The sequence below is a fragment of the Paralichthys olivaceus genome, chromosome 8 (assembly GCF_024713975.1).
Source record: "Paralichthys olivaceus isolate ysfri-2021 chromosome 8, ASM2471397v2, whole genome shotgun sequence".
Classification (NCBI taxonomy): Eukaryota; Metazoa; Chordata; class Actinopteri; order Pleuronectiformes; family Paralichthyidae; genus Paralichthys; species Paralichthys olivaceus.
Window position 1 is genome coordinate 19,738,534 of NC_091100.1, and position 25,271 is coordinate 19,763,804.

Consider the following 25,271-nt stretch of genomic DNA (forward strand, 5'->3'; position numbering starts at 1 on the left):
CATCGGCTCTGCTCTGTGATTGGCCAAACAAGGATACGCCCTTCTGAGTTTTTCTTCCGGGTCGCGATCATGGCGTGCTGCTGAGCAACATGTGTATCTGGATCTACCCTGAAGCCGAACATCGAACACAAGGAGACATTTAACTGTAAGGGATGAAGGTTTACCTTGATCTGTGCTGGATTCCAAAATGAGTTTTTGTTTGGAGAATTTTTTGTCCTGGTAGAAATTGCTCCACATTTAGCTCGAAAGCTAAAACATGTTGCCTTTAGCTAACGATCATCGCATGCATGTTTGGACCCTTACTGGTAAAATGTGAAATAAATAGAAACTCGTTTGAAGATGTAAAAATGTACAGACAGTTGTTTTAGAGATTTATTTTCATCCACTCTTGGAGAAGTGGTATATCTTAACTGCTTTTTAGTTTTGACGGTTTTGAAAGTAGATTTTTTATCCACAGTGATTTTGATTTTCAGACAACACGACATCAAACATGGCATCAGCAGAGGAGGACTTCCCTCGAGGAGGGACAGCGAAGAAGAGCACTGATGGTAAACCGGTGGTTCATCGGGGTGAAGTGGACAATCTCTTCCAGGTAGAGGACTACTCTTCTTCTCCCCTTTCTGTCTCCAGCAGTGCAAAGACTCTGCCAGAAATAAGTACATTTACTGGAGTCCATCACTGAACATTGAGAAAAGGCTCCACTGTGCTGGGTATAGCTTTTATGACTATCTACAGAATAGATAATTAGGTCCAATAATTTCTTTCTATCTATTGAAAGATGAAAACCAAACATGTAACACATAACGTACTCTTTCTTTTCTTATTTCCATATTTTTTCATTCCCATCATGACGTATCCCTTTCCTTCCCTCCCCCTGGACTGTGCACAGTGTGACGTATCTCATACCTGAACACATCAGTAAAATGTTTTCCACAGTTAACAACAGCTTCTCTTGCAGTCAAACGAACAGGCAGAAACGAAAAGGAAAAGAAAGGCAGCGCTCAAAGATGATGCCAGGAAACTCAAGAAGCAAAAGACAGGCAAAGAAAAGAATGATGGTCTTGCGCTCAACGCAGCAGCCAAGTGTGTGGAAATCCTGCATATGAAGGTAATTGTAAAGACCCAATGCATATTTTGAGTCTGTTTAACGTGTTTAGAGAATTGAGTGTTTTCAGCAGAGGTTTTGACTTGATATTGTGTTTGTTTATGAACAGAATGTGAAGGAGGGCATGCTGATGCTGGGCGTTGTGAAGGATGTCGCAGACTTTGAGGTGGCGGTCAGTCTGCCTTGTGGTCTACAAGGTTTCCTCAGCATCAAGAACATCAGCGACTCGTACACCAAGCTGCTCAGTGAGCAGCTGGATTCAGCTGACACAGAGGTATGCCTGCGGACTCATGATTTCACTCAGTTATGAGTGTAGATGAAATGTGCTATATCGTGTTGATGGTATAACACACACTCCAGGATATTCATAATGTCTGGCTCTTGTGCTTGACAGGACATCTGCTCTCTGCCTCACCTCTTCTCCCCCGGCATGGTGATAAGATGTGTGGTTGCAAAGCTGGACGTAGCGAAGGGAGGCTCTCTGAGCATCCAGCTGTCAGTCAATCCAAAGCTGGTGAACAAGGCTCTCAACTCAAGCTCACTGAAAGCTGGCATGGTGAGTCATACATCAGCCAGTAAACGAGTAAAGTTAGATTTTTTTGAACCGAGCATGAATGACATGTTGTTTCTATGTTTTGATTTAGATCTTGAGTGGATGTGTGGAGAGTGTGGAGGATCATGGTTGCATAGTTGACATCGGCATCAACGGGTCCAAAGCCTTCCTGTCCAAGACAGCAGACAAACAACACAATCTGGACGGTATGAGAAAGTATTTTAGATTATTTTGTAGTCACTGAGAAAATTCCATCAGGGAAAATTAGTGTCACTGATCAAGATATCCCAGAACATTAACATCTTGTTCTGTTCTTGTCTGTAGAGCTGAAAGTAGGTCAGTATTTGACTTGTAAAGTGGAAGAATTAAAGAATGAAGGACGTGTTGCACGGCTCTCTGTCAACCCCCCGACTATCGCCCAGGCCTGGGCTGAGTCCGAGCAGGGCTGGAACCTCACCAACCTGCTGCCTGGCCTGCTGGTCAAAGCCACGATCAGAAAGGTAGAGACAACTTTCACAATAACATTAACATTGATTCTGTTTTGTCACTTTGAAATGCAAACACCCTCTCATAGGGTGAAAAATCCTTGTTTTTTTATGCATTGAATGATCTGCTATTCCTCTGTAAGCATCTGTAATTGCTCTAATTGTTTCATTTTGATAATATTTAAATTTCTGGTTTTCAGGTGACAAAACATGGTCTGATCCTGGACTTCCTGTCCTCATTCAGTGGCCAGGTGGACTTTCTGCACATGGAGCCAGAACAGGCATCAAACTACACAGAGGGAACTGAGGTAAAGCTGACTTGATGCTTTAATTGTGTCTGTCATTGTTTTTTTTTAGCTTTCTGATAAGAGGTTCATTCTCATTGACGTGTTTCGATTTAAATACCATCTATTCAAATTATCCAGGATGAAAACTGTTAACACGTGGTCTTTCTGTGTCATGTGTTTATACTAGAAACTGACATTGACGTCTTAACCCTGTTTTGTGTTCCAGGTACATGCATGTGTGCTTTACATAGAGCTGTCCACGCGCCTCGTGGGTTTGAGTCTGCGCAGCTACCTTGTTCAGCCCAGGCAAGGAGTGAACACTAATCCCTCCGGTGGCGACCGCATTGGTGAGGTGGTGAAGGACTGTAAGATGACCACTGTACACCACATGTCTGGAGCCATGTTGGAACTGCCCGGTGGAACGTTGGCATTTGTGCATGTGAGTCGATGGGATGTCTGTTAAGAATAATAAATACTGTCTGTAGGTATTCAGTCAAAGTAGACTTGAGTTAACATCGTCATCATGTTATCATCTTTCTGGACAGAGGAACCACATGAAGGAGTTGAATAAATCAGTTAATGAGAACAAAGTGCTGGCAAAGCCTGAGCACACTTGCAGGATCCTGGACTTCAGCCCCATGGACCAAATTCATTTCGCCACTCTGCGCTGGTATGTACAACAATAATTTTTGCATCTTTTCACATAATAATCTCTGACTTGGAAATTATGAAAATGTTTTTTAATTTTTAATTTCCAGGAGTGTGATTGAGAGGCCTTATTATAGATATCATGATCTTCAGGCTGGACAAATTGTGGAGGTAAGAATTAATTGTCATCACTTATTGAAGCGCTCTAGTGTATGATTAATTTGAATTGACCTAAAAATCTGTGAAAGCAACAAATGGAAGCTGACATATATTATTCTTTGATTCCTCAGTTGTGTCCTTGCTCTGTTGTCTCTCACGTCCTCTTTCTTCCCTGTGTTGTCCACTTTAAGGGGAAAGTGTCAGTCCTGCTGAGTCATGGGATGGTGGTGCATCTGTCCAACCACATTAAAGGTCTGGTGCCTCGGACCCACCTGTCTGACATCATCCTCAAGAACCCGGAGAAGAAGTACGTCGAGGGAATGAAGGTCAAATGTCGGGTCAGTGCAGTTCCTGACTTTTTTAAAAACCACTTGGAAAACCACAAGAATAAAATCTGTAACAAACAGGTTTTAAATTTATATTTTTCTTACTCAGCCGTGTGTTTGTGGGTGGATTTCTTTCTTCAGGTGCTATCTGTGGATCCAGCAAATAAGAAGCTGTACCTGACCAGAAAGAAGGCCTTGGTAGAAAGCTCCCTGCCATTGATCCTCAGCTATAACGATGCTCGTCCTGGCTGCGTGTCCCACGGCTACATCGTCTGCATCAAAAGCTTCGGCTGCATCGTTCGTTTTTACAACAACATCAAGGGTCTGGTGCCGATCAGTGAACTCGGCTCTGAGCCCATCAGCAGTCCTGAGGAGGTCTTCTATGTTGGACAGGTGAGGAGATCACATTAAATGAACGCTGAGAATAACGCCAGGTTTGATGAAGGTTTTAAATCTAAGTTAAAGATGTTTGCAAACCATTATAAACAAACTTTTGATTTGACTCTGCCACAATGTTTTGTTTTTTTATGCCCCAGGGGCCTTCAATACAATTTAAGATTTGTAATTATTGAGGTAATTTTTAACTCGATAATTTCTCTCATCAAGCTAAATCGCCATGGTAACTTGAGCTGCACCTCTTAAAGGAGAAGTTTGGTTTTTTTCAACCTGGTCCTTATTTCCAGCATATGGTATGTAGATCTACTCACCCATAAACGTTTGGAGTAACTTGGAGTCCTTCGGGAACTTTTAGATCCACACGCGTATATCCATACAACGCAAAGGTTCGGGGCATCCACAATACTGCCTCTAAATAACGCGTTATCTGCCGCGAAACTCTTTATTTACTATGAATCGCCCGCACTAGTCCCCTGTGAGTCTCGCTAGCCTCGGAGCTAGCATTCATGGTTGTATTCATGGTACTGATGACGTTTCTCATAATTATCCACTCAGCCTCTGAGACTAAAAAAGTTGTGGCTGGATAAGAGAACCCAGAATTAACTTAGACAGTTGATAACCAGGTTAAGCTTGCTTCGTAGCACAGGCCCCTGCTTACAGTACAGGTTATCAGGATGGACAAGAATAACAGATATAAGCTTGTTTCGTTGCGCATGCTCCCGGTGTTAGAGAGCAGTGTTTGAGTATAAGTATCTGGCATCTTACAAGTTGTTTGTTGTGGTTGATGTTCCAGGTGTTAAAGACTAAAGTTCTCAAATGCGACCCTGAGAAGGAAAAGATGATGCTGTCCTTTAAAGCTGCAGTAGAGGGAGACACTGAGGAGGCTGCCAAAGTCCCGGACGACTTGGAGGTGGGGAAGGTGAGTTAAAGAACGTTTATTTTAACATCTTTGTTTCTTGTACATTAATTAATTTTTATGAATCTCACATCTACAATGTGTTCAATGTAGCAGGTGGAGGCCAAAGTGCTGAAAAAGTTAATCAACGGTCTGGAGGTCGCCATCCTGCCTGATGAGATACGAGCCATTCTACCCACCATGCACCTCTCTGATCACATGTCCAACTGCCCTCTGATGTGGGAGAGCCTGCAGGAGGGAGACAACATCTCGAACCTCGTCTGTTTCAGCAAGAACAAACAGCAAATTGTATCCTGTTTTTAAAAGTCTGTTAATGTGTGAAACTGATCAAAACTGAAAAGTTTCCCTCAATCCTACCTTGTTTTTGGTTGTTAAATTTCATGTTTTCCTTAACTGTTCCTCTGTCAAAGTCGCTCACTAAGAAACCGACGGTGAGGTGGGCATTGGAGGAGGGACTGGTTGCTAAGGATTTCTCTGAGATCACAGTTGGAATGCAGCTGATTGGCTGGGTCAAGAACATCATGTCCTATGGCGTCTTTGTGGAGTTCCCACATGGCCTTGTGGGCCTGGCACCCAAGTCGGTGAGTAAAGAGCTTAGTGTTGCATATGTGCATGTTGCTAATTTATTATTTCCTTACAATTTCCCCCCCCCCCACTGCTCTGCTTCCCAGGCCATGACTGACAAGTTCCTCAGCGACACAGCAGCCGCCTTCCAGCTGGGCCAGACCGTCATCGCCAAGGTGACCAACCTGGATGAGGAAAAGCGGCGTTTCCTGGTCACTCTGAAGATTTCAGAGGTCATAACTCCAGACGGGGACGCCCAGACCAGACTTATTAATGGTCTGCAGGAGAGAAGAGCTGTGAATGAAATGCTGGCAATGAAAGGTATGTATGTGATGTCCCTTCCTGCGTGAAGGTAGTTTAGCCTTTAGCTGTTTTCAGACACGAACTCTAGAAAATGTTCGGACAGTGGGATCAGGACTTTGTGCTGAGTTTTTCTTTCACGTAGGAATTAGCAGCTGGAGATTCTCTGCTCAGAACCAGAAAAATCTATCGAGGGCCGGTGCAACATGCAGGAAGCTGGACATGGCGTATAAATTCTGCTGTGGGGAGATCACACGTTTTTGTTTCTAGGACATCGACACAAGCGTCAGCCTGATCACCCAAAGCTTGTCATCTTTCAAAGTTGACATTTTGCATCAGTCGCATGTTAGAAATGTCATCAGCACACTCACTTCCTGGCATTGAATCCTGTGGATAATCTCCTGCTGTGTTCTCACATGGGCTCACTCGGATATTATCCAGAGTTTTGACTTGGGGGCTGGTAGGACCAACTCCAAGCAACTGTCTCCTCTCACATGCAGCCTCTCCAGATAATTTCGGTCGAATATCCAGTTTGTCTGAAAATAGCTTTAGATGAAAACAGCTGCCTCTTGCAGACAGTTTCAATAACAATCTGATACTTTTGATACTGACATTGTCTAACATCTCGGTATGTCCGCCATTTCTCTCAGATAACTGTGATCTTCGCCAGCAGCTGACTGCTCTGTGTGTTGGTCAGACGCTGAAGTTGACCGTGGACACTGTGAACGACGACGGAGCAACATTTAAGTCTCATGACTTGGTCAGTGCTACCATACTGGCCAACAAGTACCATGTCATGGGTATGTATGACACCTGGGACATATGAAAAGCTGTTGTTGGTGTCCCCGTCTTGGTTTGAAATTTGTGAATGTTTCTTAACATTGTCTTTTGGCATGCATACAGGCACAGACTGGTATCAGGTTTTCATTTTATGACCGCATCAACCAAAATAATGAATTACTGCATCATCGATTGGTTGTTGCGTGTTGTACTGTACTAACATTAATAATCCAGATTTACTATTTATTGATGTCAGGACAATGCACTAAAGATATTCTGCACATCTCTAACATCTCACGTCTCTTTACGTCACATCACAGTCTATAAATTCTTTGTTTCCTGTTGGCCGTGTCCTTTTCAGGTGTTAACTTGACTGAAGGACAGAAGGTTACTGCCGTCATCCTTCATGTCCACATCCTGTCTGCCTCTGTCCATGTGTCTGTCCTTCCCAAGCTGGTGGCAAAGAAGAAATCTGTGAGTGTTGCTCTTGAATAAATAAAGAGGAAAGCTCAACTGACCACGATTTAACAGTTATATGCTGTAGGTGGTAGTTTTCTAAAGAGTCACATCGAGAGATAATATCAAAAATGGTTTTATGTAAGTGACTGAAAATTACTGAGGTGGGATGGGCATTTGAAAGATGAGAATATCAGTCAATACCGATAATAATCACGATAAATGTCACATTATTATTTCTTTTAACAGACACAGTTTTGCTCCTGAGTGAATGTTGTGGTTTTCAAACTCTTCTTTATGAGCAGGACGTGGCTTCCTTTATCCAGAAGAAAATTTACAGCCCCCTCCTACTTGTCTGATCCCACTCCCTCTAATAATTCTACTTTAGTCGTCATTAATTTTCTGTATATTTGTGTTTCTGTTTGTATTTTTACAGTTGAGTGAAGGATCAAAACACATAGCGATGTTGCAGTACATAGACAATGACTTTGCTGTGGTCTCATTGGACAATACGGCAAAGCTGACAGTGATCCATACCAGGAGCCACCTGAACGAGGTCTTACTCTCTGAGTCAGACAAGCTGAAGGGAGGAATGATTTTGGCCGTTGAGGTGATAGAACCCAGCTGTCACGAACTACAAGGGCTCCCTCTAGTGTCGTGGCAACGCACTGCACCTAGACGACAGCGCACAACCTCTGATAACCAGCAGGACTCCAAGGGTCACCGCTTCGGCGATATCCTGCAGGGGAAAGTGCGGACGGTGAAGCCTGTCTGCATTCAGGTCACACTGGAGGATGGAAGCACGGGCAGCGTACACGTGTCTGAGGTGATGGAGGTCACAAAAGTGTGTCAGGGATCTTTCCCGACGTCCTCAGTGAAAGTGGGCAGCACGGTCACCGCCCGGGTCATCGGGGGACGAGAAGCCTCCAGTAACAGGTTAGCAGTCTGCAGCAGTCAGTGCCTCGGTTTACATGTTTGAATAGATTTTTTTCACTAAGCATTCTCAACCTTAAAACCCCTGTCAACGTGTTTATTACACGTTATACTGTGTTAAACTTATGATGAATTTCAACTATCTTTTGTTTTGTTTTTTTAGATTCTTACCATTCTCTCATCCCAAATATACATACACCATTCCTGAGCTCACTCTAATACCCAGGTAAGTGTATCATTCAGTGCTTTGTACAATTATCAGGGTCAACATTACATAACAGACTGAATGTTTTTGTGGAATCCTAATGTAAATGAGTAAAATGACAGTGTTCTCATACTCAAACCAGAAGTACAGACACTGATGTCTGTAGCTTTTTGTTTTAATAAAATAAAGTACACAGATTTAATATCGTGATTACAGCGATAAAATAAAATAATCCTATATTAGTGCTACACAGGGGGAAATTTGCTTTGTTGCAGCAGCAAAGAGGACAGTCAAACAATAGACAGCAGTAAAAGTAAAAAGTTTTATAATAAAAATAACAAAGTGTAAGCAGAATCTATACAGTTTAACAAATGGCACATTAGCCACTGAATTGCACAGACAGAAATGAGTATTGCACAGTAAAACAACAATATAAAACTCAGGATGTGGATTTATTTTACATGTTGTTGGTCTGTTTACAGTTTCTTTATCTCGTTGCAGCAAAGTAGATAAAAGTTCTGATTTCACACCAGTTGGAGCAAAAGAAAAACTTGAGAGCTACACAGTCGGAGAAGAAATTACATGCTTTGTATCAAAGGTACGTTTTGAAGATTGTATCATTTTATTTCATTTTAGACATAATCTCCTAAATTACCTCTTCGATCATAAGATGACAAATTGAAATTCTGCTTCTGCTCTAGTTTAATCCAAAGAAGAAGTTGTTGGAAGTCACCACTGATCCACGTATTACTGGCACAGTTGAACTTCTGGCCATGATCACTGATCCTAAAGTAAGTTTGAAACAGTATCTGCCAGATGTCATTTCATGTTTTGGAAAAACACACGTCTGAACATTCAAGTGCTGAAAATGGCTTTTCACAGTTGGAGAGAGTTGCCATTTGATGAACCATGATTTGAAATCTCAGTAAATTCTGCTTATTTTCAGGATGCCAGTCACCCAGAGAAGCTGTACAAGCTGGGCCAAGCAGTGTGTGCTAAAGTGGTCGAAACAAACTCCAAACCTCATCGCTTTGTGCTGTCACTCACAGGTTGGAGCAGCGTAGACTGTGCTTTTATTTTCTCTTTTTTGTTTATTATTTTTGGCTTTTTTACTTTTTGATTTTGCATTACTTTTCAAACACAAACAGAATTGGTTCCCTATGTTTTCTAGGAGTCCATACACTAGAGGAGGGCAGCGTTGCTTTGGGGATGGTGACTGATATTCGGCCACAAGGCCTCCTGGTCAAGCTTCCCTTTGGTGGCAAGGGCTTTGTTGCTGTAACTGAGCTGGCTGATGCCTACAGGCCGAACCCACTGGATGCATACAGCAAGGATCAGCTCCTCAGGTCGGTAGATGCAGCAGCAATGCTGCTATGAAGATCCTTCAACACATATTCTGAGACTCAATGTCATCAGACACATCTGTTAATTCAGACTGGGTTAAAGCAACATCATTCGGTCTTTACGAAAACAAATTACATACCTGATTATTTGTTTAGAGCGAGGAAGTGAGAATTGAGTGGTCAAAGTACTTATAGTACTTTACACTGTCCACTTGTCATGGGATCTCTCAGGATGGATGTTAATACCAGGGCTGTGTCTGAAATCATTCACTAACCCTTCAGTTTCAATTATACTTACATTTATATTAAGAGTTTAACATTCTATCTCCTCTTTTGTTCAAGGTGTTTCCTCATTGCGTGTGAAAATGGCAAGTGGCAGTTGTCTCTACGTCCATCAAGGTATTACAACTGTCACTGTGAAAATCTGATACAGTTGTTTCTGTAACAACTCACAGCTTTAAGCCAACAGTAAATCTTAGAATGAGGTATAACTGATTGTAACTCTTGTCCCTCAGGCTGAATCCACAGCAGGCCAAGCTAGTGAAAGACCCAGAGGTTTTGTCTATAGACCACCTGAAAGAAGGCCAGATCATCAGAGGCTACGTCACGTCTGTGGGAGAGCAGGGGGTCTTCATCAGGTAACTCAGAATTTCACCAGCACCGAAATTTTGATTTAAGCAGAGTTCATACACATACACAACTGGCTGTGTTGTGATTTGAAGTTTGCAGTTGTTGGGAGTTCAAACTACTCAACTGACTGGGTATTCGGTGGGTCACACACATCTTTGTCCAGGAGGATAACCCAGACCCTGCTGACCATGTGCAAAGCATGACACAACATAAGCTGCTCCATAGTATCAATTTAAACATTGCAATTCAATACCCTTCTTATTAAACAACATTTTATTACCATGGCTACATGCCGGTCCAGTTATATATTTTTTTTACAATTACTCTTTTAATGCTGTAATAGTGTTTTTATTTTTAAAGTTGTTTCTTTCACATTGACAAACTAATCATTTAAATTAATATTACTGATAAAGTAAATGATAAAGCATATAAAGTAGTGGACAACTGTACCTCCATATCAGAGCCTGACTATGAGAGACAAGGTGCAACATTTGAATCAGGCTCTTTGAAAACATTATTGTATAGCAGTTATTAAGTAAAGCAATTTACTCAGGAAATTCCTTTTCAGGATTTATTATAGATTATTTCATGTACAAATATTGACATCATGTTTCTTGTTGGGAGCAGTGTCTCTCTGGCTGGGTGTCCATCTCCGGTTTCCTCAGCGCAAATACTTTCTGGCATTCTTCCAGATGTATCTTCTATCTCTGCAGGAATCCTCATATTCCTCTTCATCAGAGAGGTTTGTTTCACCCTCATCTGCAGACCTCTGTCGCTTAGCGGTCTTATGTCTGCGAGACCCGTCTGAGAGCTCATTTGCTTCCTGCTTAGCAGCAAATCTTGACCTCTGGTGGTGAGTGTCCTGCTCAGCCCTGAAGTTCAAAACTTTCTGATGCTCTCGCTCACGGTGCTGATTCACTGTGGGGGTCAGAGCCTGTGGAGATCTCTGTCTCTCCCGTCCTTGTTTGGGAACCTTGTTTCTCTCCATCTCAGCCTGTTGCTCAGTGGCCACCTCCATGGAGCTGATGGTTTTAGAGTCCCTGTGCATCATCCTCTGCTCTCGCAGGGCTCTTCTAGTACGTTTTCCCCTTTTGATGAGCAGTTCATTCAGGGATTTCTGTTCTTCCAACTGTTGTTGGCTCTTTAGCAGTTCATTGCAGGCCTGGATTCTCCACTCTTGTTCTTTTTTAGCATTGTCCTTCTCGATGTCCAACAGGTCTTTCAGATTTCTGAGCTCTTTTCGAAGCCTCAGGTTCTTATCCTTGTTGCACCAAGATCTTTTGTCCTTTCTGTTTTGAGAGGTCCACTTGTATCTTGACATGGTGGTAGAACTTTCTTCCTGAGGTTGAATCAGCAGTAATCTTGTTGTTTGACTCTGTCGTTTGTCAAATTTCTCAGTGTGTGTCACTAACTGAGAGCTTCAGAATGATTTAAGTCAAGAGCTGCAGGCTCTTATACTGTATATGCTTGTATTCTCTAGAAGACTGTGATGTCATGCCACATCAATGCCACAGTGGCTTTGATATTAGCACATCATTTCTTCTGTTATTTTTTTATGCATTGTTTACATTCAAAATCACAATCTGTGATTCAAATTTAAACATAAGAGATGCTCCCCTGTCATTGAAAATGGTTAAAGCCACTAATCATTACAACTGATTGTGATATGTGAATATAGGCTGTACATATATAATTTGATTGAAAGATTGATTGAAATCCTGGATTCAATATTAAGTACAATTCAAACTAGTGCACCATGTGTTCAATCGAAATATCCCCTTTGATACACAGATCCATAAACAGTTGTTATCTGTTAAGCTAATATCTTTCATTTTGCTGAGATCAGCTTCTTGTTCAGTGCCTCTACACAAGAGGCGTCTCAGCTGTAGTTTTTACTCTTTCATCTCACACAAGTCTGATGTAATAAACTCTGCAGGTGCATAAAAAAACACATCCATATATTTACACCTTAACTCTCATGACACTGTGCACTGAGCTCCGAGTGATGCCAAAGGGCAGATGACCCACAGTCTACAGTACCTAAAGGCATCCTGTACAGATGGCCGGTCAAATGTGCTGCTTTTTTTTTCCACTTCATCAATATTAGATATATTATTTTTTAATTTTTTTTATAAATACAATGTATTTGCACAGAGCTTGTAGAAATAATGCCATGAACAGTTTGTATTTATCAGTTAATTTCATGGAAATCTAAATATTTGGTGTGACCACCAGTTCTCCTCTGTAGACTTTTTGAATAATACTTGGCAGGTAGGTTGTTCTAAACATCTCTAAGAACCTGTCACAGGTTTTTCTGTGGATTCAGTTTCCATTTTTCTTAATCATTGACTTTCTCTCAGTCCTTTGCCATGTGTGGATGGAACAAGTTCCAATATACATTTGCTCAAAGACAATTAAACAGTCATGATCTCCAATAACTTAGCATTACTAATTTTAGTAGGATCCGTGTGCACTTTCTTGATGCACATGATCCATTCACACAACTAAACAGCCTTTTCCTTTGTACAGAATTCCAAGAACGGAATCCCCAAACTTGCGTGAAAGTGCAAAGGTCCATCAAAGCTGCTTGCAGCTTTTATTTCCTCTTCCTGCTTTTTAAAGGCTTTCCCTCATGTTTGTCATCCAGGTTGTCTCGGGTTATAACTGGAAGAGCCCAACTGCAGCAGTCCACCAAGTACTTTGTTCGCAACCACCAGGTCCTCGCTGAGCACCTGCCTCCCAACACGCTGCTCACCACAAAGATCTCCAGGTAAAAGAAAATGCATTTCATCACACTACGGTTACCCTCTGCTCCTGCATAACTACCAGTTTGGCCAAAAAAGGAGAATGAGAGATTAGAAGCCATTTTTAGCAGACATCAGAAGATTACTTGCACAAATGGGCAGAATCTAGCAGTGCAGTTCTGACAGAGTCTTCTCATAAGCTCTTGCCCAGTGCAGCTTTAAGTTACACTCATTTTTAGAATCAATATTCTCATTGTGTCATTTTTAGTCTGCAGCTCTTTCTATTCTTATCCACAGTATTGACAGAGAGGAGGAATTTGTCAACCTCTCTCTGCTCCCTGTGGACACCGGGAAGCCGGACATCCTTCCAGAATCTCTCAGTCTGCCACTGCGGCTGATCGGAGAGGAGAAGAAGAAATATGATGCTGTTAAGAAGAAACGCACTCTTTCTGAGAGCGAACAGGTAACAAACAGCCTCAGTTTGTTGTCGCTTTTACATCAGACTCTAAGCCTGCTTTCCATTCAATCAAAAGCACATTGCATATATGTATGTGAGTCACTACTCATATACATATATGCAAGAGGAGGTGGTACCCAATATAGGGGACCACTTCTACATTGGTCAGTGCCTTCTTACTTTATCATTGACTCATTATCCTTTGGTCTGAAAATAATAAATGCTGCATTGATCTCGTCTGCATATCTGCAGCTTTAATTACAACCAGGCAGTTATGTACCTGTGTTGTGTTTTATTAAATCCTTGGTGTCTTTAATTTTGTTTTCTTTGCCCAGGTCCCAAAGAAAAAGAAAAAGACGAAAAAAGCGAAGGGTGACGATAATGACAGCGGAGTGGAGGTGTACTTCCGGGAAGAGGAGGATCAGGAAGATGAACCCAAATCTGAGGCTGCAAAAGTAATAAATTGAATATAATGCAGCTCTGTACGGTAGGTGCAGGGCCTTTTTTTTAAAAAAAAACTCTATAAATAAAAATGTTCCCTCTCTTCTCTCAGCCGGTGACGTCCAGCTCAGCAGGTCCATCCAGACTACAGGTCACGGCAGGTTTCTCTTGGGACGTGGGCTTGAACTCCCTGAAGCCGGCTTCTGCAGCTCAGGATGGGGACTCCAGTGATGGAGAGGACCAAGACGGAAGCAGCAAGGTGAGGCTAACATAGGAGGAGCATCTATCATTTCAACAATATTGATGGAAAATAACTTTGTATTCATTGGGCCACACTGGATGCATGAGTGGCACGTGTGCGTTGTGGAATGTCTTGCTTTCATTTCTGTTAGAGTGGCTATACTTCCCATGAGTCATACCTGAAACCTCACATAGCAGTTCCTCGCACAAGACGCAGCATTTCAGTGCACACACACACACACACACACACACCCAGTGTGGCCCAGGCGTTACAAGTCTTAAATTATGTCTCTCTCTTTCTGCTCTTCTTCACCACTTTACATCGTCTTCATATTTTGCTGTGAACTCCCACTGTTCTCAGCCACAGAAGAAGTCTCGTCATGAGCTGGAGCTGGAGAAAAAGGCGGCAGAGAAGGCACTGGTACAGCGGGAAGTTGAGCTCATGGATCCGAACCTGCGCCCCGAAGACGCAGCTGCTTTTGAGCGCCTGCTCCTGGCCTCACCCAACAGCTCTCTGCTGTGGCTCCAGTACATGGCTCACCATCTGCAGGCCACACAAATCGAGCAGGCCCGTGCTGTGGCAGAGAGGGCTCTCAAAACTATTTCCTTCAGGTCATTGACAGAATACTACATTTGTATTACTCCTATAATGATTCTTTCTTATTCCTTCTGAAGAAAAATGGATTTTGGTATGATGAGTTACCATGTTGCATCCATTTTCTGCTTCTTTTTGTGTATGTGCAAGATCTTACTGCAGCTGTTAGTAAAATCTGATCCTGTGTTCGTCCAGGGAGGAGCAGGAGAAGCTGAATGTGTGGGTGGCGCTGCTGAACCTGGAGAACATGTACGGCACAGAGGAGAGCCTGAAGAAAGTGTTTGAGCGGGCTCTGCAGTTCTGTGAGCCCATGCCCGTCTACCAGCAGCTGGCTGACATCTACGCCAAGTCCGACAAGATCAAGGTACAGTCTTATTTCTGAACTTCTACTCATCTTACCCATTTCAAGTACTGTGTTCTGTAGCATTGAGCGCTCTGTTTTGTGGCTGTACCCAGGAGGCAGAGGGCTTGTACAAGACGATGGTGAAGCGTTTCCGTCAGAATAAGGCCGTGTGGCTGAGCTTCGGGTCCTTCCTGCTCCAGCAGGGTCAGAGCGATGCTGCCGCTGCTCTCCTGCAGAGGGCGCTGAAAAGCCTGCCCTCTAAAGAAAGTAAGTAAGATGGCCGGTTTGACTCGGTGAGACATGCCAAAGAGGAGATTTAGGTCTTTTTATGTTTTTGCAATAAATAGACTGAAACCAGTGACCTGTTGCCTCTTGGACTTTGTAGTGAATGTCAGCGTGTAGTGTATATAACAATCATGTTCTGTTTCCCTGTTGCATCTGTCTCCCTCCACAGGTTTTAACCTTTCATTTGTTGTGATCCCTTCTCTCAGGTGTGGATGTGATTGCCAAGTTTGCTCAGCTGGAGTTCCGTTACGGGGATGTGGAGAAAGGTCGCACCATGTTTGACAAAGTCCTGACAAGTTATCCGAAACGTACAGATCTCTGGTCCGTCTTCATCGACCTGATGATCAAGCATGGATCACAGAAGGAAGTCAGGTGAGCAAATGATCTGTTGTCGAACCTTCCTAGTATACGTTACACAGATGGAAACAAGTGTTATGATCACACACACAACGTCCTACTTCCTGTCCCCTGCAGGGTGCTCTTTGATCGTGTGATCCACCTGAGCGTTTCAGTGAAAAAGATCAAGTTCTTCTTCAAGCGCTACCTGGAGTACGAAAAGAAGCACGGCACCACGCAGAGCATCCAGGCAGTCAAAGAGAAGGCAATGGAGTTTGTGGAAGCTAAAGGCACAGAGGCTGCAAACTAAAAATGTTTTTCTAATCACAATAATCACCTTTGTAACTTGTAATTTAGCTTTTTTTAAATGCTGTGGACTGGAAACAGTTAAACCTGAAAGTCAGGGCATGGTGTTCTAATGTTGCAGAACACAACAAACCTTCGTCAATCATTAACTTGTGTTAAAAAAAACTGGTGTTCAGCATTTCATCAACTTATACTTTATTCCATTTTGTTTGTAAATGGGGGTGGGCTGAGAAGAGAATAGAAATATCATGGTTATTACTTTACAAATGTTTTTGAACTGATTTTTAAAAAAGTCCTTTATCCTTTTCATGATTCATAATTTTCTGGTTGATGTTTCAATAAATACAGCACCATTACAATACATTACGTGACATTTTATTTTAAAAGCAACAAATACAAAATAACAATATATATGGACACGTTTACATACAATACATACAGGCAAGACTAGTTTTCTATCAGTCTCTTTTTTAGGGAAAGGGCCTGGTTCACAATCGGTAACAATATCTTCTACTTAAATCGTCGTGGTTGTTATCTCGCTGGTCTTGGTTTCATCAGGAGGTTGTGGTTACCTCTGACAACTGGAGCATTTCACCTACGTTGGCAGTACTGAAGATGCATGGGTGGCACAGGGTTATAGGGTGATTGACATGGTTTGTGCTGGCTATATTGGTAACACCCCTGAGATATTAGAGGTATCCATACTAATCCTGTACTCTGATGTCCTGCTGAATGCCTGTAGTGTTGTTTGTCTCTGGCAGTGCCGCACTAGTCGTCCAGGGACAGTTGCGATGATATCCTGCGCTCTAAAGTGGCTCCTTTTTCCAGTCATGTTTTTGGTGAGCAGTGCAATATGGAAGTAGAACTTGGAGCATTTTTATGAAAAGATCCTATTCCTCCACCCTCTCCCTGACTGATCTGACCAAACCATCTTGGTGCTGTCAATATCCAATTTCCACCAAGGCATATTGCTCAAAGGTCAGCAGCAAGGCTCGGGATCATTATCAACATTTCCTGTGAGATGTCTTAAAAGATGACCGCTGCCCATCGTCCCTAGTGGATTTAATATGTGTGTTTTGTGTAAGGGGGAGTCTGGTCTCTTCCCCTGATTCACTCACACCTCCTCTGGGTCCATTGGACCCTCAGCGCCCTGGGGAGCATCTGTGTGGAGCCGGAGGATGGGTTTGTTGCACATGGGGCACACGCTGCGGATCTCCAGCCACTTAAGCAGGCACCTGACAGAACACACGTACAGACAGCTTATTGAATATATTGAATAACAATACATCACCTCATTGACAAAAATCTATAATTTGTGCTATCAAGTTGTAAATGCAAATGTTATTTTAAAAAGAATGTCTTAAGTTCTACAGTTGACTCTACTTCTACACTTTCAGATCTTAGCTCAGCACAAAGAGTGTTTGTTGAAACTGCTGGTGTCTTTTGCAGATTTGGCTTACATCCCACATAGTGCACATCCAGCCCACCACGTGGAATGATGCCACTTGGGCGGTCCGCTCATGTTTGCCAGATCATGGCCATAACTAAGCCATAGCAATACCTCATGTCAACCAAAAGTATGAATTCACCACAGGTGAATTTAGATTGCATTTACATTGAGGGGGTCCTCTCTACGGAGGCCGCCATGTTTTTTACATTAGTCCAGACTGGACAAACTAAACACCTTTTGAGTTTTTATGACAATTAAAGGCTACCACAGGTTCTTTGTCATGTTTGGAAGGAGAGGGTGAGGTGAGGGGTGTTCAGCTGCAACATGCAATTCCAACACTAGATATCAAAAAATTCTACACTGTACCTTTAAGATCATTTTACAATCAACTGTAAGTAGGAGCTTTAAATCTGACCTTGTCAAATGTTACACTTGCAAACTGAGGGCCACCATTCACCAGACTTTTTGATGATTCATGCGCATACATTTTACACTGTCACACCTCATCCGATTAATGAACTCTTCATAATTATGCCGCTCTCGGAAAGAGTCATCGAGATGTTTGAAAAAAACAACACATTTTGCTCCTAGCGCCATGTTGTTTACATGTTCTGACATCAAAGCAAATGAACACACCAGAGTCAAAACAACAACTTCACAACTCGGGAGGTGGGAGCTTCCGACAACCATGTGATGCATAAGTGTGTCGCATGCTGCTGACATCACCTCAAGTGCCATGATATCACCTTGAGGTGTTACCAGGCAACCAGGTGAGAAGAGCTATAGCCTTGTTTTTATTATCATCATGCAAAGCCACACTTACACGTACTGTCTGTATAGCCGCCTACATATTATATGTACAAGTATGATAGAAGTAGTAATCCCTTCAGATAAACTGTAATTTCATTAAATGCCACACTAATCCTTTTCTGCACTTCATTATTACCAGTTAAACAACACTCACTTCTTGTGAAATGCATGTGAGCATGGACAAACTCCAAGTTCATCTCTGGTCCTGAATTCTTCAAGACACACTGCACAGGTTTGCTGCAGGAACAAAAAAGGATAACAGCACAGTCAGTTTACGTGTGTCTTTTTCTCCACATTCATCCATAGCCAGTAATCAGATTATATCTAACTACAGCCAATACAATTACCATTTGTAGCTACATGAAGTAAATTTAAGAGGTGAAGTCATTTAATTTGACCCAGATTCAGAGCATAACACAAGCATGAGCCTTCACTTTGCAACGGCGCGTTTATCTTGGGCATGTTTCAAAGTAATACAACGATCTCAGCCTTCCCTTACAAAAACAGAGATTGGACATAGAATTGGAAAACAGAAATGACTCCTAACCACCACCACCACTGCCTCGTGAAAAAAGAAAGAACATAGAGAGGCAGACGTTTTAGAAATCACAAGAGACAGGAAGACCTCTTTTTTTCTAATACATATTGAATGAGTGCAGTTATTCCTGGAGTCCTAAATTCTGCTACGAGTAGAGACGCAAGCAGGCACTCTGTTTTTTTTTTGTTTTTTTTAATGGCTGTGTTTTGGGATACAAGATATTTTCAGGACATCTCCACTGTGTCTGTATGCAGCATGTTAATCACATCTGAGAGGAGAAATTGATTAAGTTAACCAACCAAAACCATCCCAGCTCATAATGGATGGCCTGAGCTGTCATGGAAATAGTGCTGGGAAACACGAAATGAATGCAGCACGACGGAGATGAACATACATGTATAAAAAACAAATAACGTGTGCTGTGCATGCATGTTAGAGTTGGTGACTCACTCCTAGAAGGCTCAGTTTCTTGCTTGCACCCTTCAGCACCACCTACAGAGGAGAAATGGGAGGAAAGACAGGAGCATTGGGTCATGTGAATCATGTGTCAGCACTATTACATTGGCAGAAGTGTGTGAAACAAACACTTCACATGGGTTCAATGTCCTGATCTGACCGGCTTAAAATATCCTCATGAGTAGTGTGTGTTCTTGTTTTTATTGTTTATATCTTCCTAAAAAAAAAAAATAACATCCTAAAAACAGATGATGCACACAGCTGCAGCAGGAGTTCAACCTTCCCCAAAGCTGAAACCAAACAACACCAACTGTCACCACACCTCACTGTCACCACTACCTGCTCATTGTATCAGGCCTCGCCACGCTGCAGCTGGATTAACGTGACACATGGATGGAGTCAAGGTCATCCATTGAGAGTGGTGTCAGGTGTCACTGAGTTGACGATAACGGCGCGAAATGCTATAGTAGTATTTATAACCCGCCTCAGACGCGAGTGTTACATGTTCAACCACGGCGACAGATATGGCAGCGACATACCTCATTGTAACTGAACTGCTCCCTCGTTCCCTGTTGTTTCAGCCTGGAAGAGACACACAGAGAGGACAAGGTCTGTACAGTAGAGGGGACGGTAGTAATGGCTGTAACTTCAGTCAGCCGTGCTAATAATCTGTACTCCTATTTCCTACATCTGCAGTGCACCATCCTGGCATAGGTAATTTTTTATCACAGTAATCATGGAGGGAATTTTCTATAAGATATATTGAGAAACTCTTTATTACTAATTGTTACTATTAAAAAGCATAGGGGAGAACATAGCACATTTTACAATTATTGTGAATAACCAGACTGATGCTGGATTTTTGAAGCTGCGAATAATAATATTAATATTTTATTAATAGTTTATTCTTATAAACTGATTTTGTTTTATGTTTTGTTATGAAACCTACATTAAATGATAATATAATGTCACTGCATGAAGTTTATATGGTGACCATGTTAGAAAACAGGTTCTGATTGGAATAACCAGTTTAAGATAGTCATCACAGTAATGTCAGCCAGCAGCTGCTTATCTGAATTTAGCATAAAGACTAAAAGCAGTGGGAAACAGTGACTCTGTACAAAGGTTACAGCCTGACAACACCTCTACTTCTCACTAATCAACACATTGTATCTTGTTTCTTTAAATTGGAAAAAAGAGAAGTGTAAAAATTGCAATTGTTGTTTTTACAGAGGATACTGAGCCGGGCTATTTCTCATTCGCAAAAAGTTGTCAATTTATAGATGCAGCAGACATGGAGCACCATTGGCCTTTATTCAGAGTTGTGTTTGTGTCCACCTGATAAATTTAAATCTACTATTTTGATATTTCACTTTAGCTCTGTTTTGGTCTCCACCTACTATCAACTGAGATATTTGGCTCTTTAGCTTTTAGAATGTTCACAATGTTGATCCTTCCAATGAAAACTGCTGCTGGCTGTTATTAGAAACAACACAGATCAAAGCCACAGAGTAATGCTGAAGGTAGAAACCAAATCAGTGATGGAAACGGTGGATTTCTTGCTAATTTTCAAAGTATTTATATTTGTTACCTTTCTCATGTTGTCCATTGCCTATTGAACAAATATTGATAAGGTCATGAATTGTTTAAAAAGGAAGACATTTTGGAAAATAAGTCAGTGACCTTTGGAAGAATAAAGAGTTCATCAAACATATTTTTGGACATTTCTGTGAAAACAGATTCTAACATACAATAAGTCTGTCTCTTACTTGTTGATATTTGTTGAATTACTTTAGTTTTACTGTTGTAGCACATACAGTATATCTGCTGTATGTTGTAACATGCATGTGTACAAGACATAAACACTAGTATAGATTTATGGGGTTTCTTTTTTCAAGTACAACAATTATTAACCATATGTTGTAACTTTGGTTGCTCTGTATGACCACACTTCTTCAATTTGCATCAAGATTTCTTCTTTCATCAAATCACAGTCTTATTACTAAGATAGATCTTAATCTATTTACCCGATTGTGTTACATTTTGTTGCAGTGCTGGTTCAAAATGCCTAAATAGCTCTTTTACACAGTTCGCACTAATTACCCAGACTTCCACCGTCATTTATCTACCAACCTGAAAAGGTAGCAACAGAAGATGAGGCTGAGCATGAAGACGAAGAGGCCGATGCCCAGCACAATGACATAGACATTGAGCGGGAGGTGATAGATCTCAGAAGTCATGCTGCAGTAGTGTTCAGAGCGCTGAGAACCCAAACCACACAGGCATCCTGACAGGAAGAGATTGCAACGCGATTACATACTTGACACACATTTAACTGTTACCTTTAACTCTTCGGGTTCAGAGCCCCAGGCTACATGTTGGCTTAACCCCTAACCCTTAAAGTCTTTAATCCTTCTTATTTCTTATGGGGTTATTTTTTAAAAGAGTAACTTCCATTCTTTGTTTCGATGCCTGTCAGGAAACTTTTTTTGAATAGGTTTTCTTTTCATAGAGCACTGCACAAAACAGTTGTCTTGCAACCTCATTGTTTACTTTACCAATTTTCCTCGAAACCAACCCTGAGACCCACAGTAAACAACAGTCAGAGTTGCCAGTTCAAGTCTAGATCTGTAGCATAAACATTAGACAGTGTGACCTGCAAAGGCAAATTGGGCTGTCATGAGTCTAGAAAGCAGCCACCAGCTCTTGAAATCTGTGTTTGTTGATCATTTACTTGAGCAAAGAGCTACGGTGCCATCACAGACTGCTCATGATCCTGAGCCTTGAGTACTGTATGTACATTTGCTTTACAGTACTCATAGTGCATGTGACTCTCTGTGCTCTCCGCCAAATCAGGAGATTTATTGACATTAAAAAAAGTAAGGAGTTTAGTAGTTTGTTTTTGTTTGGATACAGACGTATCCAGGGAGCTGTGAGTGGTGCTGTGCTGGGGACTGAAGGGGCTCGTTGGACTGCGCATTAATTGGCTGTGAACTAGACAAACATGGAGGACAGACACCACTTCCACCACACCACCATCTGTTCCACAGTCTACTGTATAGAGGGGACTCATGGAGTGTGTGTGTTCGTGTGTGTGTGTGTGTGCGCTGCAGGTGGCAGGGGGGTGGGCTACATTAAACAGAATGAACTCTGGGGACTAAAGGACCATTTGGTAAAACAATAGCAGAGGAAGCCCCACTTCCACAGGCCACATGTGTTCCTATTAATTTGCCGCGAGGATGCTCTTTGCCAGCCTATAAGTGTCCATGTGTCCCTCTTTAGAGTGAATGAATGGGTACAGCTTGCACACTGTGGGGGGGGCATGGGGTGGATAATTTGACGTGGCTTGGGTTTGAGGGGGATTTACGTGGGTGGGGGGTGGGCTAGGGAAGTCCTAGGGCAGCATAATGAGAGATGCAATTATGAACCTGGCATGGATGCACTCAGCAGAAACAAAAAATAATATGCCATGAGGTCAGTGAGGATAAGATATTATCAGTTCCAGTTGACAAAGCTGTCAAGCAAACATGACCTTGAATGAAATGTGCACTCACCCTCCTAAAAAATAAAGTGAGGCCTGCACTCTCTCAGTAATTTGTGATTTTACATGCACGTCCATTTATGTGGATCCCATTAGCTATCTGTCAGCGAATAAGAGTTTATGAGATACAAGTAAGTACATGTGCTAGCACCTCTTGTATATTTGGCAGATGGCAGAAAAGTCACTTACCGTTACACCATTGGAATGGTTGCATGAAATTTGACTCCCAGGGCAGCAGCAGTAAATTCAGGCCCTGTCAGGAGTAGGCTGGATGGGAGCCAAGACTGTGGGCTGGAGCTCCGGACACTGAATCTGTTTGGAGCCTGGATTCACCCCGAGCTGTATCACTCTTTTGTTGGACTGTGTGAACTCCAGCGAAAAAACAACCATCAAGATTTTCAGATTTGCCCAGATTCCACAAATCCTCGGTAGGTGTGGTTATGTTGGCTCAGCAGTCTGCACTGCCCAGCATTCCCAAATCTGGATTAAGCACTCCGTGTAAAGATTGGGAGATTTGGGACTGGGGTTTGGACCAGGACTGGAGACCTCATGTGCTCCTGGATCCCAGCAAGGATGATGTCATCACAGGAGAGCCAAGAAGGGGACAAAGAAATCTTGTTGACATGAAATTTTTGTTCGTCAGAAGCCTCATACCAGGAGTTGTTATTGTGAAAAGCTGAATCTCGCTCAGTCACATTGTCATAAACAACACAGGCTGCTTGGTAACAGGAAATACTTACATTTCCAGCAGAAAACAACACCTCTGTCCTCACTCTGCGTCTGCAGTGTCTCCCCTTCACCAAATCCAGTGACATCCACCGTTCAAAATGACAGTCCTTGTCCAATGAAGGTAATCATTTGGCATTAAGTCTGCGCTTTGTCTTCCTCCCAAAGCTGCTTTTTTAACAGAGGATTTTCACAAGTCTCATCCCCCTCTCCTCTCGTCTGTTGTCTCCTCCTCCAGTCCTCTGATCTTGCAGTGGGCAGTCCACCTCAGTGCAGGAGGCAGAGATGTACTTCCCTCAAAGCCCAAACAAAGTGAGGACAGCTCCATACAGTCAACAACAGTCCTCTAGCTGGGGTTTAGTGTTTGGCTGGTGAGTGTGTGTTTGTGTGTGTGTAGGGGGGGGATCCTACTCTCCCTCTAACCATCTGCTCCTTCAATTGAGAAAAAAAATCAGAGACAAAGGCTGTGTGTGTGTGTGTGTGTGTACAAGTGTGTCTGCGTGTGTCGTGTTCAGTCTCTCCCACCTCCAGCTGGCTTTGTCATGGCAGGCTTCCCCTCTTCCTCTTTCAATCCATAATGGTGCTGAGAGGGAGAGAGTGAGAGAGAGTCTGCAGTTTGCCTTCCCCTTCCTCCCCTTGCTCTGCCTTGGGTTTGTAAACAGATCTCTGCTCATGTGACCAGCCGTTTTGCCTCGCAACTCTCCTCTCCCTCAGCCCTCCCTCACTACCTCTGTCCTCCAATCTGTAGGCAGAAGGAAGGCAGAATGAGCCAGACACTGACGAATAGGGCGCCTGCAAGCATGCTGATGTGTGTGTGTGTGTGTGTGAGTCTGTGTGTGCACACGTCTGTGCATGTATATGTGAGAGGGAGACAAGAGACACTTGCAGCAAAGTCAAGGGAGGCCCTGGTCAGTAGCATGCGCATGGCTGATGTCCTCACAACCAAAACAAAGCCATTTGTGTGAAATGGAGGTCAGTAAGAAGCTGAAGTGACTCACCATTTCCTTCCTTCCCACATAAACACAGTGGTATTGTCGAGCTACGGCAGTTAATTTGTCATGTTTGCTTTGTTTGATCTATACACACACACACACACTCATGCACACACACATCAAGTCACTCTCTCAGAACAAAGGAACAAAAAAACAGAGCAGGGGTGAGAGGAGGGGTATTGCTGCACAGCATGTAATATAATATGCAAGATATGTAGAAAAGTCAAGAAGGAAAAAGAGTGACTCAGAAAAAAATCACAGCCCGGACAAAGACACTGCATGAACGTCCACCCCCACACCAGCGACCCTGCATGGCTGCCAATTCGCTGAGAGAGCGAACAGCTGCTGGGCTACTGGGCGAGCTGAGAGACGGTCAAGGGGAGTGCTGCTCCACTAATCCCCAGGGGGGGGAGGGAGAGGCTTCAATGGGATCCATGCCATATTCATTCACCCTGCCCTCCTCCTATACTCCCCCCCTGCTCTAATAATGATGTTACTGCTGAGTGCTCAGGAACAGCTGGATTGACTGCACAGATGCACGGGCGTAAATACAACCCATAATACACTGCATGCATTGTAGGGTGTTTACAGGTTTCAGGATGAGGGATGGTTGCATCTACAGTTGTGTTTTGGGCCTTGTGAAGGGTGGTAGTTTTGGTGAAAGCACGCCCCCCTGTGAGATATGGTGAAAATACAACACAGTTTCCTGAAGATGTGCATTAAAAATTCAAATTTAGATTTTCAAAAGGCTCGTTCAAAGATAGAAAAGAGAGTATCTTGACTTTTTCTAGAAAATAAGTGGGAAGTGTTTGATGAACCTGAGTGAGAAACTGAGCAATTGGGGAAGAGAGCGATGTAAATGTTGATTTTGTTTTCTTAGTGACATGTAAATTGTTTGGGCTGTCACTACCTCTTGTCTTTTGCA

General features: G+C 42.6%; 2 protein-coding genes across 3 annotated transcripts; one reads left to right on the forward strand and one right to left on the reverse strand.

Annotated features, from left to right (window-relative positions):
- The first annotated feature begins 6 nt into the window (after positions 1–6).
- pdcd11 (programmed cell death 11) lies at positions 7–16,194 on the forward strand. The gene is made up of 36 exons (XM_020084037.2): positions 7–145; positions 474–592; positions 959–1,108; positions 1,215–1,379; positions 1,500–1,661; positions 1,750–1,864; positions 1,983–2,158; positions 2,344–2,451; positions 2,657–2,869; positions 2,976–3,100; positions 3,189–3,249; positions 3,429–3,575; positions 3,705–3,956; positions 4,753–4,878; positions 4,969–5,163; positions 5,286–5,456; positions 5,547–5,760; positions 6,390–6,539; positions 6,881–6,993; positions 7,412–7,911; positions 8,072–8,134; positions 8,615–8,711; positions 8,815–8,904; positions 9,060–9,162; positions 9,285–9,459; positions 9,799–9,855; positions 9,972–10,094; positions 12,734–12,856; positions 13,128–13,293; positions 13,623–13,742; positions 13,841–13,987; positions 14,330–14,580; positions 14,759–14,927; positions 15,020–15,173; positions 15,398–15,563; positions 15,666–16,194. The coding sequence occupies exons 2-36, from the start codon at positions 491–493 to the stop codon at positions 15,835–15,837; spliced, it is 5,421 nt and encodes a 1,806-aa protein (XP_019939596.2). The 5' UTR covers positions 7–145; positions 474–490; the 3' UTR covers positions 15,838–16,194.
- Positions 16,187–24,062, reverse strand: LOC109627511 (RING finger protein 122). 2 transcript variants are annotated; one of them, XM_020084040.2, is made up of 7 exons: positions 23,369–24,062; positions 22,818–23,185; positions 21,221–21,374; positions 19,627–19,669; positions 19,082–19,123; positions 18,248–18,330; positions 16,187–17,068 (listed from the first exon to the last, which is right to left on the reverse strand). In XM_020084040.2, the coding sequence occupies exons 2-7, from the start codon at positions 22,840–22,842 to the stop codon at positions 16,948–16,950; spliced, it is 468 nt and encodes a 155-aa protein (XP_019939599.1). In that variant the 5' UTR covers positions 22,843–23,185; positions 23,369–24,062; the 3' UTR covers positions 16,187–16,947. The 2 variants fall into 2 exon arrangements, with proteins under 2 accessions (XP_019939599.1, XP_069386688.1); XM_069530587.1 differs by having other exon boundaries at positions 22,818–23,242; positions 23,369–24,008.
- Positions 24,063–25,271: the final 1,209 nt, after the last annotated feature.

What these genes read in the sequence shown, in the direction of transcription:
- pdcd11 (XM_020084037.2), top strand. Translation starts at nt 491, where the DNA reads ATGGCATCAGCAGAGGAGGACTTCCCTCGAGGAGGGACAGCGAAGAAG. An exon ending in GCTCACTGAAAGCTGGCATG is followed by an intron (nt 1,662 to 1,749) that starts GTGAGTCATACA and finishes GTTTTGATTTAG; the next exon opens with ATCTTGAGTGGATGTGTGGA. An exon ending in AGGTCTTCTATGTTGGACAG is followed by an intron (nt 3,957 to 4,752) that starts GTGAGGAGATCA and finishes TTGATGTTCCAG; the next exon opens with GTGTTAAAGACTAAAGTTCT.
- LOC109627511 (XM_020084040.2), bottom strand. Translation starts at nt 22,842, where the DNA reads ATGCAACCATTCCAATGGTGTAACG. An exon ending in AGAAACTGAGCCTTCTAGGA is followed by an intron (nt 18,331 to 19,081) that starts GTGAGTCACCAA and finishes TTGTTCCTGCAG; the next exon opens with CAAACCTGTGCAGTGTGTCT. An exon ending in TCACATGCATTTCACAAGAA is followed by an intron (nt 17,069 to 18,247) that starts GTGAGTGTTGTT and finishes GTGTTCTGTCAG; the next exon opens with GTGCCTGCTTAAGTGGCTGG.